Source organism: Excalfactoria chinensis, chromosome 1 (genome assembly GCF_039878825.1).
Source record: "Excalfactoria chinensis isolate bCotChi1 chromosome 1, bCotChi1.hap2, whole genome shotgun sequence".
Taxonomy (NCBI): Eukaryota; Metazoa; Chordata; class Aves; order Galliformes; family Phasianidae; genus Excalfactoria; species Excalfactoria chinensis.
The window spans coordinates 79,005,519-79,024,212 of NC_092825.1; the positions used below are offsets into that span (position 1 = coordinate 79,005,519).

The 18,694-nt window shown below is 43.2% G+C and overlaps 2 protein-coding genes across 3 annotated transcripts; one reads left to right on the forward strand and one right to left on the reverse strand.

The window, feature by feature from the left end:
- Nucleotides 1–518: 518 nt before the first annotated feature.
- LOC140261473 (uncharacterized) lies at nt 519–8,745 on the forward strand. 2 transcript variants are annotated; one of them, XM_072354956.1, is made up of 4 exons: nt 519–756; nt 4,096–4,539; nt 6,600–6,740; nt 7,407–8,745. In XM_072354956.1, exons 1-4 carry the CDS (start codon nt 690–692, stop codon nt 7,409–7,411), a joined length of 657 nt encoding a protein of 218 aa, XP_072211057.1. In that variant the 5' UTR covers nt 519–689; the 3' UTR covers nt 7,412–8,745. The 2 variants fall into 2 exon arrangements, with proteins under 2 accessions (XP_072211057.1, XP_072211048.1); XM_072354947.1 differs by lacking the exon at nt 7,407–8,745 and having other exon boundaries at nt 6,600–6,801.
- LOC140261486 (phospholipase A2-like) lies at nt 8,682–18,200 on the reverse strand. The gene is made up of 4 exons (XM_072354969.1): nt 18,016–18,200; nt 14,673–14,838; nt 11,096–11,202; nt 8,682–8,894 (listed from the first exon to the last, which is right to left on the reverse strand). The coding sequence occupies exons 1-4, from the start codon at nt 18,176–18,178 to the stop codon at nt 8,731–8,733; spliced, it is 600 nt and encodes a 199-aa protein (XP_072211070.1). The 5' UTR covers nt 18,179–18,200; the 3' UTR covers nt 8,682–8,730.
- Between the last annotated feature and the right edge of the window lie 494 nt (nt 18,201–18,694).

Sequence of the window (18,694 nt, forward strand, 5' to 3'; positions counted from 1 at the left end):
TCCACTTGCAGAGTACAGCAGGTAGTTTTGGATGCAGATAAGCCAATTGTTTGACCAGTATTCCCTTCCATCTAGCGGCATGGACAAGCTTTGCTTAAATAGAGTTGTAGTAATGAACTTTTCACTAGCAAGGATTTGTCCTGCACTGGAAAAAACAAACAAACCAAAAAGTACTTTGGATAATATATTTTACCTGTGAGTATGTTTGTAGCCACAAAAATAGTAACTTCCCATAACTTCCTTCCATGATGAAGAAGGATGCTTATTTTTCAGCTGCTCGAAAAATCAATCCAATCGCTCTCTCTGCTCACCTTTGCTGTGAAGGAGTTCATCCAAAGGGAGATCTCCTTTTGAACATCTGGATATTCACTAAGCCCAAACTTCTGGGTAAATGATGTCCAAGCAGTTAAAAAACTAACAAAAAGATCATCTTCCCACTGCTCTCTGAGCATTTTCAGTATCTTTTCTGGGACAGATGAGAACAGCCCCCAGGAAGTCATTGTTGTGACTTCAGACATGGCTGCCATCCAGGCAGCAGGCAGAGGGCTGTGGTAATTTTAGTAAGTGTGACATTCACTGGGCAGATTGTGAGGTCCTGTTGCAATAACATACACATATTTTGTTTTGCCCGCGCTACCTATGCTGCTTTTTTGCCTACACTGCTAGCGAGATCATATATTTCAGCAGCTATGAGCCAACATGTTAGGAAGCTCTATGGATCTGCAGTGCCTTTGTTCATGTTCTTCCTCCTGGTGGGTGAGTACTAAAATTCCTTCCTTTGTTAGAATAAATATAGTTTATATCTAAAGCTTGGCTTGGAAGGTTCTCTTCCTTTCACTCTCCTCTGAGGGCTCCCTTGGGACGCAGAAAATCTATATCCAGTCTTGGGCACTGCATTAAAATGTGGTTTTTTACACATATGTTGTTTTTTAATTAATACATGCTTATGTTAATATGTGTTTGAATTTGATCCCTGGGATAGAATTCTTTCTGGAAGTCTTTCCAGAAAGAATAGGTTTGCCTGTCTTTTTCTAGAAGAAAGGTTGCATATCATCACTGTTAGAAGTTTCATTTCTATTTGTGGTTCTCTGATGTATTAGCAACCAATTGTCTTCACAAGGTAGTTATTCACATCCACTTGTGAAAATCGATCTTAGTGCAGGGCAAAAGTCATATAAATTGAGATAAGCCACGAACAGTCATTCACCGCTTGATCACAGACAACTGGGAACTGGCTAGAACTTTTAGAGCACTCTTATGGTACCAGCACAGTATGAAGCTGAGCTCTAAAGCCAACAAAGACACACAAAATATGGTCATTTTAGGGCGTGAGGATTTTTATGTGGTATAGAGTCCTGTTTGCTTTCTTCTCTATCTGTTGAGTGTGAACACAGGAAAGCAGGCACAACAAGAAATGTCATATTGTACACTGACTTCCAGCCTCCATTTTGGTTCCTCGATGCTGTTGGCAGCTAGCAAATGAAGCTTGCACGGCTGCTCTGGTTTACTCCAGGGATCAAGGAGTAAGTCAGAGGTTTCAGGACTAGAAGAGAGAATAGGTATATTTTAATCGCTTCTTTTGTTATTCTACCTCATCTCACCACGCTTTGTGTATTTTGCAGTTACAGCCAAGATATGACCCTACATGGGAAAGAATGAACCTGTGGATTGCACGAAGGGTATAGGCTGGTGGATTAGTAGGTGCCCTGTTGTGACTGGAAAATGTGGAGCACATTGTCACATTACAGGAAGTTCCAGAGAGCTTTCACCCCTGTGGTTGAAAACTGGCCATAACCAATGACTTTGTATTACAATGACCTATTAGATCATCTAATCATTTTTCAAGGTCTTCACAGGATCATTCATGTCATAGGTACTCTGCCTGGTTGAAGTGCTTTCGCCAAAAAGCCTTGCATTCCTTTCCATGGGGGACTGAGCCTACAACCCACTTGAGAGGAGACCCGCACATCATTCTGCTAATGAAGTAGCCAATTTAAAAAGAGCTTTGAAGCAGACTCAACAAGGCATTTGGCATTAGTATGCTGCCAGATGCCAATATGATAAAGGCATTGTGTATTTAATACCAGTGAACTAGCATGTTCCTGATTTGTAACCTTACAAAAAAACAAACAAACGAAAACATGAACGAAAGGTAGAAAAATAGAAGCTGTGCTGTGACCTTCCTATTGAACGTGCCCAGAGCTGGGACTAAATGTTAGAGCTTCCTTTTGCATTTTGATTTTCCTAATTAAACTATATGCTACTTGATATTTATTGAATTAAAGTTGTGGGGTAACACAGATGACAAGGTCAGTTTTTTCATAACAGGCAGCGTAAATCAAATTCAAGATGAACAGAGGCAACATCAAAGCACATTGTTCCTTGTACTGCTATGATCTCTTCAGCGCTATTTCTGTGTCTAACTGGATGGGGAATATCTGGACCTCAGATTACTCTGTATAGCTCCAGTGGGCTCATGGGTAAGATAATGTAGGGACATTCAAGCAGTTCTCAAACTGACCATCAGTGGAGTTGGTTTTCCATTGCCTTGAGACATTTGTCACTGGAATACAGAGACTATTGTCACTGAGAAGCCCTAGCAGGCCCAGACAATAGTATTCCACCTCATTTTTATGTCAGTGAACAACTCAAGATGATGGGGAATCCAGACCTTCACCTGGAATGGTCTGCAGTCGTCAGGAGAGCATTGAATTGTGCAAGTAAAACAAAGCATCAGAAAAAACACTTTTTCCAACAATTGGTTTGCATTTTTTCTTGGTTAATGCTGTTGGTTTATTTTTAAGAATTTGTTTTCCCTTGTTTTTGTTCCAGCTGGGGATTTGAGACAGCAACTATTCCTCTCATCTTCTCAGTCCAGGCTTGGTTCCAGAAATGAGATCTACTTGCATTGCTCCTAGCTCAAGCCTGCTTGATACTATGATTGGCAGCTGTGTGAAAGAAGGCAGATTTAAATCTCTATTATGGGCATACCATCTATATTTTTGTAACAAAGAGCAGCAGGATAAAGTGATCCCTTCACAAAGAACAGATGTCAGCCAGTGACAGGAGTCCTCTTAATTAAAAAGGTGATAAAATGGCAGTGTCTTCAGGCGTACCTTCTATGTGTTTCAGGATTTTGGTTCTCAAAATGGAGTTGGCTATTTCATATAGTGAGTGTTTTCACAACAGCTCAAAACTTGTATGTTGAAACCGACATGATGAAACTCACAGTAGCTCTAAGTTGTTGAAAAATAGTTACAGAAAGTGGTTTGCCCAGGCAGAATGGCTTGACCAACTTAATGCTAGGCAAACAAATAATCAACTCTCATCTTTCCTGCCCTATTTGTAAAGTGTATGTATAATACACTTCAGTCAGAACCTCTCACCACCAGCTTCCCTTGGCCTACTGGGTCATCTCTTCTCCTCCCTTTAATTCTCCCTCTGACATCAGGTTTCCTGTGAGAAAAGCATATAACCATTCTAGAAAAACTCATTCACACCAGTATTTTCAGTATCAATACCTGCAGCCTACTAAGATGCCATCCCTAAGGTTGCTGATAGCATCGATTGGGAGTTCAGTCCCTAGCAAAGGAGATTTCTTCCTCTGGTCCCGAGATTTTGTATCTTAAACCTGGAAGTGCATGCCAAAACCCCTAAGAACTTCATGTTTTGTTTTGGGATGCAGGCATACAGACACACATGGATTCACTGTACTTGTCAGAACAGAACTGCCTGTATGTAACAGTACATACATTTCTTTCTGTGCCTTGAAAACAGTTGAGATCCTGAGAGTTTTAGGAGTGAAAAGTGGAAGGTTAAAATTCCAGGCCAAAATGTGTCTGAATGAATTCTAACTTTCATTCAAAGCTATTGGACAGTAACAATAATCCTCCCCAAGCATAGCAGGGAATGAGGGTCATTCGTATCTGCACACATGAACATAATCTTAGCAGGAACCAGGGAAAGAAACACTGTTGCCATAACAGTGACTACCCCTGGGTCCAGGAGCCATTCCTCACCATGGCCATGGGCAAGGAACAAACAGTTGTTGTCATGTTGCCCTCAACCCTCTTATTTCTTCTTTTTCTGGTGCAGATGTTGGTGTTAGTGATGGAAATGTGAGCGAAGAGAATGCAACCCTATCTCACAGGAGAGCACAGGTTCCACTGTTGACAACACCTGAGCCATGGCAAGTTTTCGTGACTCAAACACCAGCCAAGGAAAAAGCCAAAGAGGGTGAAACTGTGGTCTTAAATTGTCACTTTAACAGCCCACAGCACCGTTCCCTGACTGGCCTGACAGCGAGGTGGTACAAAGAAGATGAAAAGGGGAAGACAGACCTACAAGAAAACAACATGGCCATGCTGCCAAATAATTCTAGGGTTTTCATGAGCGGAGACTTATCCCAAGGGGTTGTCTCCCTGGTGATCCTCAATGTGACGACCAGTGACCATGGTATCTATTTTTGTGAGGTTACACTTCCGGATGGGAAGGTGATGACAGGAGATGGGACAAAGCTGAGGATCAGGAGGGCTCTAGGTAATGTTTGATGTTATTTGCATATTCTGTTTTCTCCCTTTTTCTCCTCCAAATCTGCTCTACATACTTGCAGAAGGAGTGAAATTAGTCTGCTTGGCTTCTAGAAGATACGGCCTATTGTCATGGAATGTCCCCACATAATTGCATTTCTCATTATTTTTGTCAGGGTAGCTATTTTTGATTGGCTTGCTTCTAGAAACTATCAGACAGGTGTTATTGTAGCAAGGTACAAGTACAAGTAAAAGGGAAGAAATAGTTCTGTCACAAACTTTGGTGAGTATAAGAACAAAACTGTCAGAGAAGTTCTCTTGTGTACACATCTCTCTTTGGCAGAGCCCCTCAGAGTGGCTGGTATCAAGATGTCACCTCAGGAAACAGCTCCCCCATCTTTTCTTTGACATTATTTCTCCTCAACCCACTAATCTGCATACTCACTCCTTAACTCTGGATGACTGAAGTAATCCCATGGTGAAGCACAAGGATCCCATTGTATCAGTTCTGCTTAACTTCAGTCCCATTAAAATCAAAGCTTTAAAACTGCCATGCTATATTTTCTTAGCATCACAAATATACACTAGGCACATTAAGCATGGAGATAGCTTGTTTTGCCTTTATCAGTTGGAAATGTCAAAGCAGCTTTCCTTTTTATATAGGCTGAACACATTTCAGTCCCGACAAATCAACACATCAAAAGGTTTATTATCTCATTATCTAACTAACAAAAAATAGCACCTTCAAGAGCAAGTGCCATTTCTGCACTATTTATTATTAAAGCTTCTAACTCGCTGAGATTCACTAGGCCTTTGCCCTTTTGAGCCTGAATTCTTCCCTTACTGATTTTTACATAGCTACTCAATTTAAAACATGACTAACAAGACAAGGTGTGCACAAGTTCCTGACCATGTATCTTATGAGGTCTCCCACTGGCTTGATCTCATATTCTCTGCAGTGCATGTTACTGTTGCAATGTCTGCTCCCTGGCCAATGTAATTGCCTTGCTGTGTTCCTGAGAAGATGAAATGTGTCATTTCTGCACTACACCTAAATTAAGGGGACAAGAGAACATGAGAAATATAATTCACAAATACATGAATTGTGCCACAAATCAAGGCTGCCCCCCAATTTATCTAAAATGAAAAGGAGAGATTAGATGACAGTGTTAAATTCTCCATTACATGAAGCAAATGACATATATTTTGAAGAAAGTAATGGTTCTACAGCGCCAGTGTCCTTCCAGTGATACAAGTAGCCACAAAAATGAACTTCAAATGCAGGACGACTCTCTGTAGGTGGGAAGAGGTGGCTGGATATTTACTGATGAGCTACAGCTCACTCACTGGTGAGCAGCTGAGTGTGCATCTATTCATCAAGGTAGCAGAGAGTAGCAGCTTCTCCTGCGAATGGGTGAACAGATGTTTGGAAATCTGTCCACAAATTTCTTAAGCCCTGTGCAATAGGTTTCATTTCTGGTTATGAATGGTGACCGGGCATGCAGCCGCACTTATTAGTGGGTCTGTCTTAAGCGTGTGCATGAGGACAAGGATCATCAGAACAGTTGGATCTGTTCTATACAGACTCTTGCTTCTTCACAGTCTTGCCTGTGCAACTTAGTGGTAGGTGTCCCGAGTTAGACTAATTAAGTGCTGATTAAAACTGATGAAAGATTTCAGGATTTGTCTTGTAGTCAGTACATGAGCAACACCACCCAATTTTAGTAGTGAAGCTTAAATGCAGCTATGTTGTACATGTACACAGTACATTCCATAATCCTTATCGAAGTCCACTCTAGCATGCTAACCTAACCAAAGGCTCTTCCCAAATCACTAATTCCCCAAAAAGCACAGCAGCTTCCTACAAAGGAATGAAAAAAATCAGCTCCACAGCGCAATGCGTTCTCTCCTGTATGGAAACAAACAGGGTCATGTCAGGCAAGACATCCATGTAATCGATACCGTAGTAAGTAATTTCCCTATTGACACTGCAGAAATTGTGCTAGCTGCATTGCATGTGCTTGCTTGAAAGATACCTTACATTGCTCTCTGCCTATCTTTGTCCCTCAGGCTTGTTTGGTATAGAAGAATCTATTGGAACAATCATTGGGGTTGTGGCAGCTGGTATCGGAGGCCTGGGAGTTCTGATTATCATTTTAACACCACAGCTAAGGAGATGCATCCTCTGCATGAAACGAGGTTCTCACCAAGGTATGGAACACAAAACAAAATCGGGCATTACTTGCTAGAAAGTTACTTGTTTCCAAAGATGCCTCTTTAAACTTAGGTTGGAATTAGACATTTACTTACCGCTAGTCAGAGGTGACCTAAGGAGAGTTTGGTGCACCCAAAAGCTTACTTGTATTTTCCGGGTCTGCCATCTGGTCTAATAATAGTGAGCTGACACCAATGGTTTGACTTCAAGTTTAGTTCCCCTTTTGTGCAACCCAAGGCGTGGTATGCATTCATGAATGAGCTCAGCTCACTGGAAACTTTACTGAACAGGACTCTTTTAAAACTCATTTTTATTGTCTCTTTTCCCAACGCTAAAAATTCTTATTCAACCTGCTGAAAACAAACCAAACCAAGGCACAAAAGCCACGCAGGGTTGCGCTCGCTCTTCACTGGAGCGCTGCCGCCCTCTGATGGCCATTGTAGAGGAGAGCGGGACACAGGCGCGACCAGGAGCTTTATCCCCCCCTCACCCCAGCATTACTGAGCGCAGCATAGTGCACTTCTGCCCACACAGCATCATCCCTTTGCAAAAACACTGAGCGAACGGAGTTCACAACACACTACCTTGCCAGACTGCCTTGGGAGAGTTTGTTGTGCTGTACTAATCCGGTATCACCGCTCTTTCCTTTTCTTCTTACTCAGCGTAGCTTGATCTGCAGAGCTACAGGAAGCACCGGAAGATGCAAAGGCTAAACACAAAGTAATTGGTGATGCTCTGTAAGCCAAAAAGTAAGCTCTAGATGTAATAAAAGCTTTTGCCTCAGTACACGTCATCTTTGGCATTTTCAACGTTTCTTTTCCCACAGCCTTGACAGCCACAGTGGCGTATCCAACAGCCTTCTGCCCTGAGGAGCAAAACAGTGTTTTTAAAAGGAATTGGTACTGTTATCTACTGAGGGCCTACTCAGTCTGGCCACCTATCTCTTCATCCGGACTCTGATGGGATATCTTGGATCTTTCCCTACATATTATCTCAAAATACTCCACGTTTGCCAGCAGTGCTTCAAAATGAACAGAAGGAAGGCTTCCATATGCTAATACCTGCCCAGGGGCATCCCTGTTTACCTGCCCACAATGTGTGACTTCTGGGGTGTTCTCATCTCTCTGGGAACTTTCCCATCTTGGTACAGAGGTTCTTGTCCTGTTGGCTTGCTCCAACCTACAGTTCTGCAACAAAGAGACAAAGGACCATTTGAATGCTACCTCAGGCTGAACAAATGGGGTTTGGTCTTACGCTTCCAGCAGGAAAGTGCTCATACATAAATCTAAGCATCATCTAGTCCATCTCCCTTGCAATGAGTGGAGACATCCACAGCTAAATCAGGTTGCTCAGTGCCCTGTTCAGCCTGACCTTGAACATCTCTAGGGACACAGCACCAACCATCTCTCTGTGCAGCCTGTCCTACTGCTTCACTACCCTTACAAGAGCTCTGCTCTTCCTTTTGGTAGGAAGCAGCTCAGCCAGGAGATCTCCTCTGAACTCCCATAATGAACACTCAGAATTCCTCCCCTTCCGTCATTTCCACTTCTCCTGCAGCTCCAGGAAAACAAAGTGGATCACTGTACTCCAACACTGGCATGTCATGGGTCTTCAAAGCCATTTCTTTCCACAGAGATTTTCTCTCTTTCTCTCTTGAAGAAGTCCAGCAGAAGTCTCTATATATTTTCCAGTTTATGTGCAAATGTGTGGGAATTGAAGGTCAGGTGCTTGGAAAGGCCAAAAATAAGCCATCTGATGACAGGTAATGTGTTTTAACACGTGTTTTAGGGAAAAAAAAAGAGGAGAATAGGATTTAATTCTTCCCTCAGAAGTTAGAAGAGGCATGTATTTAACCCTGTTCTTCCTTCCCATAAACCACGGCCTGGCAGAAATTCTCTCACACTACTGTTAGCTTTGGTAAAAGAGGTAAAATTTTATTCCAGTGTGTTCGGATTCAAAGGATTAGAAGAAAGCTCCTTAAAAAAACTATTTTGACCCTCCATATTTGAAATGGCAGGTTGGATGAGTATGCCCACATAGAAAGTCTGGCCAGAGAATGTAGTGTGGGTTGTAAGGGGCTGCTCCCCAACACTTTGCTGCTTCTTGGTCACACAGGCACACCATTTTTTCACACTGGTCTGTCAGGTTATCTGCAAAAGAAAATGAACAAAGGATGAAAGATTCTCTATTGAATCGAGGGGAGAAACAGTTGTGAGAGTGAGCAAGGCTCTAATAGGAAATACATGGGAGGAGGCAGTGGAGCCAAGGAACTCAGCAGCAGGGTTAGCTATCTGATTTCTTTGAGTCAAAATCTACAGAAGCTGATCCAAATCATAGAATCATAGAATTACGCACGTTGGAAAAGACCTTAAAGATCATCAAATCGTATATATGAAGCTATATTTAATGTAACCATACAACTGCATGACAAGGTAAGGACCACAGGGAACACAGAAGCAGCTAGCTCAGGTGGATGCATTGCAAATAACTGATTTTCATTTACCAAATCCCATCCCACCTATAGGTATCTTAAAGCCCTTAAGCTGATATCACCTAAAAGCACAGTGCCTTGTTTATTTGAAGCTGGTCCTACAGATTATCTAACACCCTCCAAAGGCTGCACTAGGCAAAGTTTAAAGAGCAATTTCATGCCAGCGTGCTCAGGCTTTGCTCCAAAACTAACTCTAATGAGTAGATCTTTCCAGATTTTACTGGACTTTGCTGGATCAACACTGTATCTGATAAATAAGCATTTAAAGCTTTTCTGACGAGAATCACGCATCTACAGCTAAAGCGTTTTAATGGTCCCATTGTCAAGGACTCAGCAGTAAGTCCATTTCCCAATTAGCTACCAGTACTGCCTGGTTTTCTCCCTACCCTCTGCTTCTCGAGGTCTTCCTGTGCTATACCAATCTCTGCCAGCCTCATGTCAGTATGAAAGCCTGGCTTGGCAGCCAGTCCTGAGAGCACAATGGTTTTTTTGAGCAGACCTCATAGCTCAAAGCTTTTTTTTTTTGCACTCCGGATATTTACCATATTGAATTTGCTTATGTGTTACGGCCTGTCTAGACTGAAGTACATGGTTGTGCATTTCTTTTTTTTTCCCCCATTCCACAAGCAAAACTGCACAGCAGTAGCAAAAGATGGAGAGAAGTCCCAGGTAAAATGAGTTTCTGTTTAATTTACCTGAAAATATCCGCGTTTAGGATACAGTGCCAAACCACAGGCATTTAATTTCCTCTTGCGTAGCACGGACAGTGAAAGCAGTTCTGCTTGTAATTTCTCTGGATATCATTCCTCTAGGTCCAGTGAATGTGCCTCAGAATCTAACACTTCATCTGTTTTGTCTGAATTGGATAAGACATCGTGCCTTCACACCTCAGTGAAACCTGCTATAGCCTGGGGTAGGAAATGTCCCTTCAGAGCACATTTCCATTGTTCCTTTTCATGGTGGATGGAAGAGAAAGTGAAGCTCTTCATGGAGAACAGTTGCCGGCTGCTTGTGAGGCCTTGCCTGGACATCGGTTGAGGAATATATGGCATTTGTTTAACTAACATTTATGAGGCAGGTTGGAACAAGTGCAGCCCGTTGTCATGGGAAAGTATTACACATCTCACGTGTTTGATGGTAATCTTTACATCTGCAACTAGGACTGCTCCCTCACATCATAAATGAATAGTTACATATTGATGTAGCTAGCAGAAAGCATCACTTAGCTACAAAAACACAGAATACATAAATCAGAGGGAGAGTAGTCGCGTCCAGCAAAATACTCCTTAGCCAGTACCTAGTTTAATAGATGGTTCTTGCACTGGGAAGGAATCTACTGTGAGTGTGTTGTGCCACATCCTATGATGGCAGATTTTCAGCTGCTTGGAGAGGCTGAGATTCTACTAGAAGAATATGATCTTCCAATAAGATAGAAGGAAGTCAGTTTTCAAGCAAATAGCTTTGATGGCATGGGGACAGGTTTTACTCTCACGCGTTCCTTTGCAAACTTTTGAAGAGCTATACAAAAGATTTTACCATCAGGGACTTTTGGAAGACTTCAAAGTAGAAGTGACAAATTCTAAGACTCAAATCATCTGGTGCGTGTCAAAACAAACTGGTTTGTACTACTGATGGGCTGTTACTGTGCAATTCAAGACCTCCTTGACTGCTACCAGCTGTAGAGCTGAGCAAGCCTACACACACTGTATGTGCCTGTGGCACTTGAAATCACTCAGCTCTGAAAGCCTCAAAATCCCCACCTCTGAGGCACAAAAAGCTTTTGTGTTACTCTGTGTTTCTGCGGAGGAAGGAGGGAACCGTGAGAGGGAGGGAACCAACACAGGCTACTTGTGTCCTTACCGCACCGCACGGCATTCTTCTCGCACATCCACTGGTAGCGCTGTGCCTTTGGACTGCAGCCCTCTCTCTCTGCCTTGTCGTAGCAGCAGTCGTGCCTGTGGCAGCACCTTAGGGAGAACAAAAGGCAGAGTTGAGGCTTGGGCATCCTGCATGCTTTGCTCATAAGTGTTTTCACTCACTGCAAGGCTACTCCACTCACCCGCTGCTAATTACAGCTCTGTCAGTAAGCCAGAAAACAGAATGTTCTGGCATTTCTATGAATGCTCACTTGGCTTGGGAGTATATTAATGCTATATTTGTCCCCATGACTGCCATATTTCTCCTTTCTCTAAGATTTTGCCTTCAGAAAAACAGGTGTGGCCAATCCCCAAGTCACGGTAATCTGCTTTACTGAAAGGGGCTGAAGCATTAAGATGAGGTGCGTGACCATGGCTCACCAGCTGAAGTTCAGATCATCTCAGAATCTGGTGTCAGGATGTTTTTCACCTTCCTTGGCATCAGCGTAGCAGCTGGTTACAAACTCATCATCCTCAGAGGTAGGAATCATAGCAGTTGGCTTTACAACTGTAGGCTTAAAGGGACACACAGAACTGATCTATGCTACCTTCATACGTATCAAGAGTACAGTTCACATTGTCATATTGCAGGGATCAAACATAGGTGAAAAACATCACATCTGAAAGCCCCGATTGCTTGTCATGGACTATACAGGGGGCTGAAGGTGACTAGCGCAGCTGTTCTCTGTACCACAGACTACTCGGGAAGAACATTTGTTCTGTTAAGCGCTTCAGAGTACATAGGAGAACTTCATCTCACTTGAATTTTATTCCACTAGTTTAGTTCTGTTTGCAGAAGCTGCCCTATGAAATGAAAGCGCAAAGGAGAGAAGAACTCACTGCCTTGTGGAAAGCATGAAAGTCTCAGCTTTCTTCAGCCCAAGGGAATGGAACTGCTCTTTGGGGAGAGCCAGAAGGAATCTCAATCAGACTAATGCAAACAATGTCAACCAACAGTATGGCAGAGCACTGGTCAACAACTATAAAAAACAAATACAACTGGGTTCATCTAGTTAACAAACAACTAATACATCACCTGGTGGGATCAGGCAGCCCTAGTGGCTACAGACAACTATACTGGCCTAACGTGACCCCTGCAGTGAGCACAAATGCCTTTAAGGTAAGAATTTGCCATATTGTGTTTGTCATTTAAACAGCTCAGCCATCTCTATGGTGCTTTGATCCAGAAACAGAGAGGAAGTCTCTGAGTTTGCCTAAATACCTCTTGCTTGGGGTTTCTATGGATTTGCTTTGCATAAATGGGGATATGGAAGCTTCCTTCTGGGAGATCCCAAGCAGAAGGGTTGTCCATGCAGTGCACTAAATCCTATGCACCGTGTTCCTAGGAGAAAAGAAATATAAGGCCACAAGCCCAGGGAAATGCAGATATTATGGCAGCACTCCTTTCGGTTGTGGTATGGCAATGCAAGGAACAGAACTGGGGAGGAGAAACCAATCTATCAACATTATGGAAAAGAAATGCTATCATGACTTGAAGTGAAGAGACCATGGAACAAAAGGAAAAAGCTAATTACTGACAACACTGCATCAAAGTCAGAGGGCGGAATAAACCTTATAAAACCATTATCCACTCAACAGCACTTTTTTTTTCCCCTCCATGAATGAGAGGTGCTGAAAAGCACTCCAGCCCTGTCTAGACAGGCTGACTGAATTACTCACAAGACTATCACTCCTAGGCTCATTACTGAGACTCTTAAAACAAATATGACAAGGAGGCGACTCATTTCAAACAGTGTGTGCCCTTCAAAGCCTGTAGCTTTACCACTCCACATCTTTCCTCTCTAGATTTGCAAACATGGAAAATACTGTGGTCACTGTAACTGGCTTGGGATACTCAGCCACCATGATTTTTGCAGTATCAGAAGATTCCTCTGGTGAACGCAGACTGGAAACATTGATAAGTAAATGTAGTGTGTCATTGCTGATTCTTCCTAGCTAAGAATCAAACAAAAACCTTTCTTGTTTTCATCACGCACTACGGCTATCCAACAGTAATGAGTGTTCTTACACTATCAAGCTTCCTAAATACCAAACTGAGGCATTTAGAGGCATTTCTATTTGCAGAGTTACCATTTTCTGCCATTAGGATAAAATCCACGTCCCACGGAAATCAAAGAGCAGCAGAAACATCCACTAATGAACACCTGATCAGATGTAGCTCTCTATTATTTTCAGGAGTACTGAGCACTTGCATCACCCAGAGTCACCTAAATCACCTATCAGCGAGCATCTGGAAAACATCTTCTAGCTGACACCGCTTGGGCCTTCAAATGAAGTATTCAAAATAGTGAAGCCACGTTTTACTTCAAAGGGTTGATTGTAAGAGTCTCAATGATAAGAGATGAAGAAGGCTAACAAAAATGATGCATATGTGTACGGATAGAGCTGTCGATGGTTACAAGAGTATCAGGAGATACTATTAGAAATTAACAGCAATCTCTAGGCCTGAAACCTAGGACACATCACTGCCAGCTACTAGGTTTTTTCTAAGTCTTGTGTTGTCTGCTTCACAGATAGCTCCTATAAACCAAAGATGCAGAAAAAATGGCTTTGGGAGGGAAACTTTCCCCTGCATTACTGAAGAGAGATGCATTAACTGAAATGGCTCCTTGCTCCTTTATGCCCACAGAGGAACTGCTCATTAGCCTGGGCATCTTCTCTTCCTTTTTCTTTCCTTCTTCTGTCCTGCCACTTCCAGAGTCAAAGTTTAATCTGGTAGAAATAAGCGATGTCTCCCTGGAAAGCTCAGCCAATTTCCTTTCCAGTTTGCTATGCATCGCCTTCCCTTCTGAGAAAAGCTGCTCTAGTGTGTGGATAACACCTGGCTTGCCGACTGCAGATAAAAACAGATAGACTGCTATGCTCTGCCTTTGAGGTTTTAAACCAGATAAGATTGTACATAAAGAGCTCAGAGCACACAAGAGTCCATCACATTAAAGATTTACACGTATACTAACTGCAAAGTACAAGAAGCCTTTCATTGCAACTATTCATCTTTATTTCATAACACCTATTCATTTTTATTCTTGGAAATAAAAAGCACAGCATCTACCAAGGAAAAGGGGAAATACCACCATGTTTTAGCCTGTTGTTTTTCTTGCTCGATTTGCTTTAAATAGACAGGTGATGAAGACAACAGGTTTGATTACTCCTTGCAATTCTAGATCCCTCCAGAGGGTGACTAGTTATATTCCCCATCACCGCTATCTCTTCAGGCAGGGCTTGCTTACTGTGAACAAGAAGTACTATTTAATGAGCTCATATCCTGGTTTCTTCCTTGCCCTCCACCCACATAGTACAAGGTCCCAGGAGCTCTGCTGTCATCCAAGAGGTGGCAAAGCCCTCATTCATTCAAACACCAGATGCTACATGGCTCCTTGCTTACAGTTGACAAATACTAAGTTCCCTCTATAGTGAGCTCTTGGAGGCACAAGAACACAGATAGGGAAGAATATGGAGATCTGCACTGCTTTTGTACACACAAATGAGGTTCTTCTTACCAGTCTGTTTCATCTTTAGGCCAGCCTCGTCCTCCCAGTCCGCAGTAACATCCATAGCCAATATATGCCAAGGGAGACCGTCCCGTGCCACATGATATAGCGCCTGCCAATTCAATGATTCCTCGGGTGTGTAGCGAATGGGATTTTCCAAGAGCACCTTTCCAAACTGCAAAGGCAGGACATGGTTTCACACAAGGATTAAACATGAAACATGCTGATTTTCTTAAAACCTTTACAGGGGTATTTTTGGCCTTGAGTAGTTATTTAGATGGAGCCTTGATAATCTAAGTAGCCATTATATTCACCCTGCAAAGAGAACAAACACACAAATATATTCCACATAGGCAGCTCAGATCAATCCAGACTTCCTTGCTCTGGTGCACCAGTGTGTGACTGTGGCTAGATAGCATCTGGCTACACAGCCAAGTGGGCTGCACTGCACCTTAGAGTTCCCAGCCTGGCAGAGCATATTGGCTGAGCCAGGATCCCAGATGTGCTGTGAAGCAGCAGAGAGTCAGCACACTGCCTGACTGTACCCACAATCCACATAAAAAGACGAGGTTTCTCTGTTGGCCAACTTGCCTTGTATTATTCATGCTTTTCCTACTATTCGGGATATTTTAACTTGTTCTCCAGATCATACAGAGCTGACAGCACTACTAATTCTCATCCAGAAACAGCTGCAAGCCCTCAGGACTGCAAGGCATACTTTGTCCAAGACAGAGGGCCTAAGGTAGCCTTCTTGGGAGCATTTTGAAGTGCTGGCAACATGTACATCCACTTCTGTTACTACAGTCCACTTAAGTCGTAATGCTAAGTTGGCTGCATGAATTTGGGAAAAAAAAGAAAAACAGGAAAAAACAAGTTCTCTGTTAGCTGAAATTCAGACAGCCAACCTGGAGTCTTCTGAATTACAGGTCTTTCAAATAATACAATGAAATCATATGTTTAATTCAATATATATATATATATATCATATATATATATATTTAAAGAACCACCAACTCAGTTGCAGAAACTGTTACAGAAACCAAGAGTATCTGCCCCTAATACGTAACTCACTTTGAAGCTTGATAGGAGCTTTGATGCTTATCACAATAACAATGGCAACATCAGCACTGATTACCTCCTGGGCTCACAATGAAGTACCAGGTGTACTCTTGGCTCTACCAACATGCACCACAATCCCCATTAAGGCTGAGCTACTTACAGCTGGCACCAAGTCCCTTGGAGGTGCTGCCAGTCTCCCCAGCATTGGCCCCACTGCCCTCTGACTGTTAGGCAGCCTGAGCAGAGGATGGAGCCTGAGGGACTTCACAGCACAGAGCAGGGCTTTGACCCTGAGCTTGACCTCTTCATAGTGCTGTGCAAACACGGGCTAATTAATCCTCTAAACCACCCGGGGACTCAATACTATTATTAAAACTGTTTCTTTTCTTTTAAAACCCAGCCATCTAATCCCCTTCTCTTGGGCCTCTCCCCTCCTGTACTGCAGCTCACTTCCTGGGCTTGATCCAAACCCCTTTGAAGGCAATGTGGGTCTATCCCCATTACTGTCAAGCTGTCCATTTGCTCCTCTCTGCTATTGGTGGGCTTGCAGCCCTGTACCCAGTGTTTCTATCATCATTTTAACCCAGCAAGCCAGCTCAGAAGGGATCAAAGCCCCTTTCTCGGGCCTTCACACAGCCTCCTTATGTTTCCAGTGCGCTCCTCAGGGATTAAATGCACATTCCTGCAAAAGTAATAGCTCCCCTCACCTGGACACTACTTGAGTGTTCAGTGTTTGTGCTAAAAACGCATTAAACCCATGTTATGTTGTTTGAAAGTGAAGCGGTAACCTGTTTCCCTCGTCCAAACAGTGGATGCTTCACAGTCAGCAGCAGGCTGCAGGTCTGCCACAGGTAATGCCACTGGAACTGCTGAACTGCTCTGGATTTCAGGCAAAAATCACACTTCTACAGCCTGCTTTAGCCTGCAGACCTAAAAATGTTCCAAGAGAAACAGAAACGTCTTTTAGGTGTTCAACCCCCTTCCTGAATAGGAGCTTGGTTTATTTTTCATCCATCTTTCCTGACCTTTTAAGGCGGGACCACTGGACCCAGCCTGCAAACAGAAGCTGGTATAAGGTAACTGTGCCTCACCCAGAAGAAATACTATTCTTCTTTTGGGGTTATCTCTGAGGATCAAGAACTGTAATTACAGCACAGAGCTAGTTATGAAAGCAGAGAAAAGGACCCAGAGGGAACTGAGTCCAAAAGAAAGGCCTCAGGCTTTGCTCCTTGAGAGTTTAACATAATTGAGACAGTTCAGTCAGCATCTGATGTTTCTGTTTTATCCTTTGAATGCTGGGTGGGCTTTGAGCTGGCAGCAAGATACTCCAGCTGATGGCTGGTCCTGGAAAGCACATTTCACTAACCAAGCGTTAAGCTAATAACTGGAGCAAGAACCAACACTGCATTTTCCATGTTGGGCAGCTAAGCCAATGTGTGGAATCCTTGAGAAGAGCTCAAGTCTCCCCAGCAGCCTGAAATTGGCCACATACCCCATTACAGTATAGTCTATCATTAGCTATACAATGAATGGGGAACCTCAGCAGAGAGCATACCTGCAAGGAGACAAGTGGAGGTGGATCTGATAGCTTAAACATGCTATTTCCTTTCAAGACAAGCAGCCTTTGGTGTAGATTAAGTCAATGTTTTGGTTCTTGTTTTAACACAGTGCTAGAGGTGTAGCCCACTGAGGACAAGAAAGCAGACATAACAGTCTCAAAGGGGGGGAAATTCTAGTTTGCCAAGCACAAGAAAGTATTAACAGTTGATCACAGATATGCAAAGAATGAGCGAGAAAGAAGCAATTTAGCCACAAGTATGGCAAACACACAGTGATGTGTTGATGTCAAAAAGAACGGGTGAGAAAGTGTCCTATAAATCACCTTCTGGTTCTTTAAGGCATAACTGCATATTTAAAACAAATATGCCTGTCATCCCAGGGCCTCTCCAACACAGACATTCTGTGATTCTATGAGAGAGGCTCCCCTCATAGATGCTGGTATAAAAAGAAGGCACTTCTGGAAAGAAACACCAAAACCAGCAACTTTATAGCAGAAAAACTACCCTCAAAAGAAGGTGACCTGTGTTTTTGTGTTAGCAGCTACTGAAACCACCATGGAAACAAAACAGACTCACATCTTGCTTACACAGTCCCGCTCTATAAAGGTGAAAAGGAAAAAAAAGGCAGCGCGTTTTACTGTTCCAAATGGTATGGGTGAAGCAGGCAAAGCAGAGAGGCTGCTCAGGGTGAGGGCTGTGGGGGAGAAGGGATGGAGCGCAGACATGGCACTCACCTGCATGCAGCAGAAGTAGCAGCAGCCGCCAGCCCATGGGCACAGCTCCTCCGTACCGGTACGATGCTGTGCGCTGGTGTTCAGCAGTCCAGTCCTGCCAAATGAATGGGGATGTGGGTGTGTTCAACAGCTCTCCGCTTCCAGGATTTTTATGCATATACATCTGCCTTCCTACGCCTGCAATAGATGAACACTCCCTCCTGCGACTTCCCTCAGTCCCAGCCCAGTCCCAGACATCCCCAAAGGGCTCCCTGCTGTGCCGCTGAGGGCAAGGGCTGCCCCCGTGTGCCATTGGCTCCGGGAGGGGCTGGCATCCCCAGCATTAAGCTGTGTTCCTTCTCTAAGCTGTTTGCTTACAGACCCCGGTTAACCTTTGAGTGGCTTCAGAAAAGGGAAGCTTACCACTGCCCTGCCTGTGGCTTTTCTGCCGCAGTGTTCACCTGGCGAGGATTCTCCCTTTTTATAGATCATTATTTCAAGGTGTGTATATAATTCTAAATATATGCACGTATATATATATTTAAGACTGATTATTTTTCAGATTTAAAAAAGAAGAGACAAAACTATAAACAACTAACAGAAAAATAATCCTGTTAGTGCAAATATCTAATTATAAACTGACCAACACAGCTAATTCTGGGCTACTCCAGAGGGAAAAATACCCACCATTGCTGCGCCT

Bases quoted from the DNA above. Each gene is read 5' to 3' on its own strand.
- LOC140261486 (XM_072354969.1), bottom strand. From the start codon at position 18,178: ATGTATATGCATAAAAATCCTGGAAGCGGAGAGCTGTTGAACACACCC. The intron at 11,203-14,672 runs GTAAGAAGAACC...GTTCTCCCTAAG, and splicing joins CCTAAAGATGAAACAGACTG to GTGCTGCCACAGGCACGACT. The intron at 8,895-11,095 runs GTAAGGACACAA...TTTCTTTTGCAG, and splicing joins GAAGAATGCCGTGCGGTGCG to ATAACCTGACAGACCAGTGT.
- LOC140261473 (XM_072354947.1), top strand. From the start codon at position 690: ATGAGCCAACATGTTAGGAAGCTCTATGGATCTGCAGTGCCTTTGTTC. The intron at 757-4,095 runs GTGAGTACTAAA...TTTCTGGTGCAG, and splicing joins CATGTTCTTCCTCCTGGTGG to ATGTTGGTGTTAGTGATGGA. The intron at 4,540-6,599 runs GTAATGTTTGAT...TTTGTCCCTCAG, and splicing joins GAGGATCAGGAGGGCTCTAG to GCTTGTTTGGTATAGAAGAA.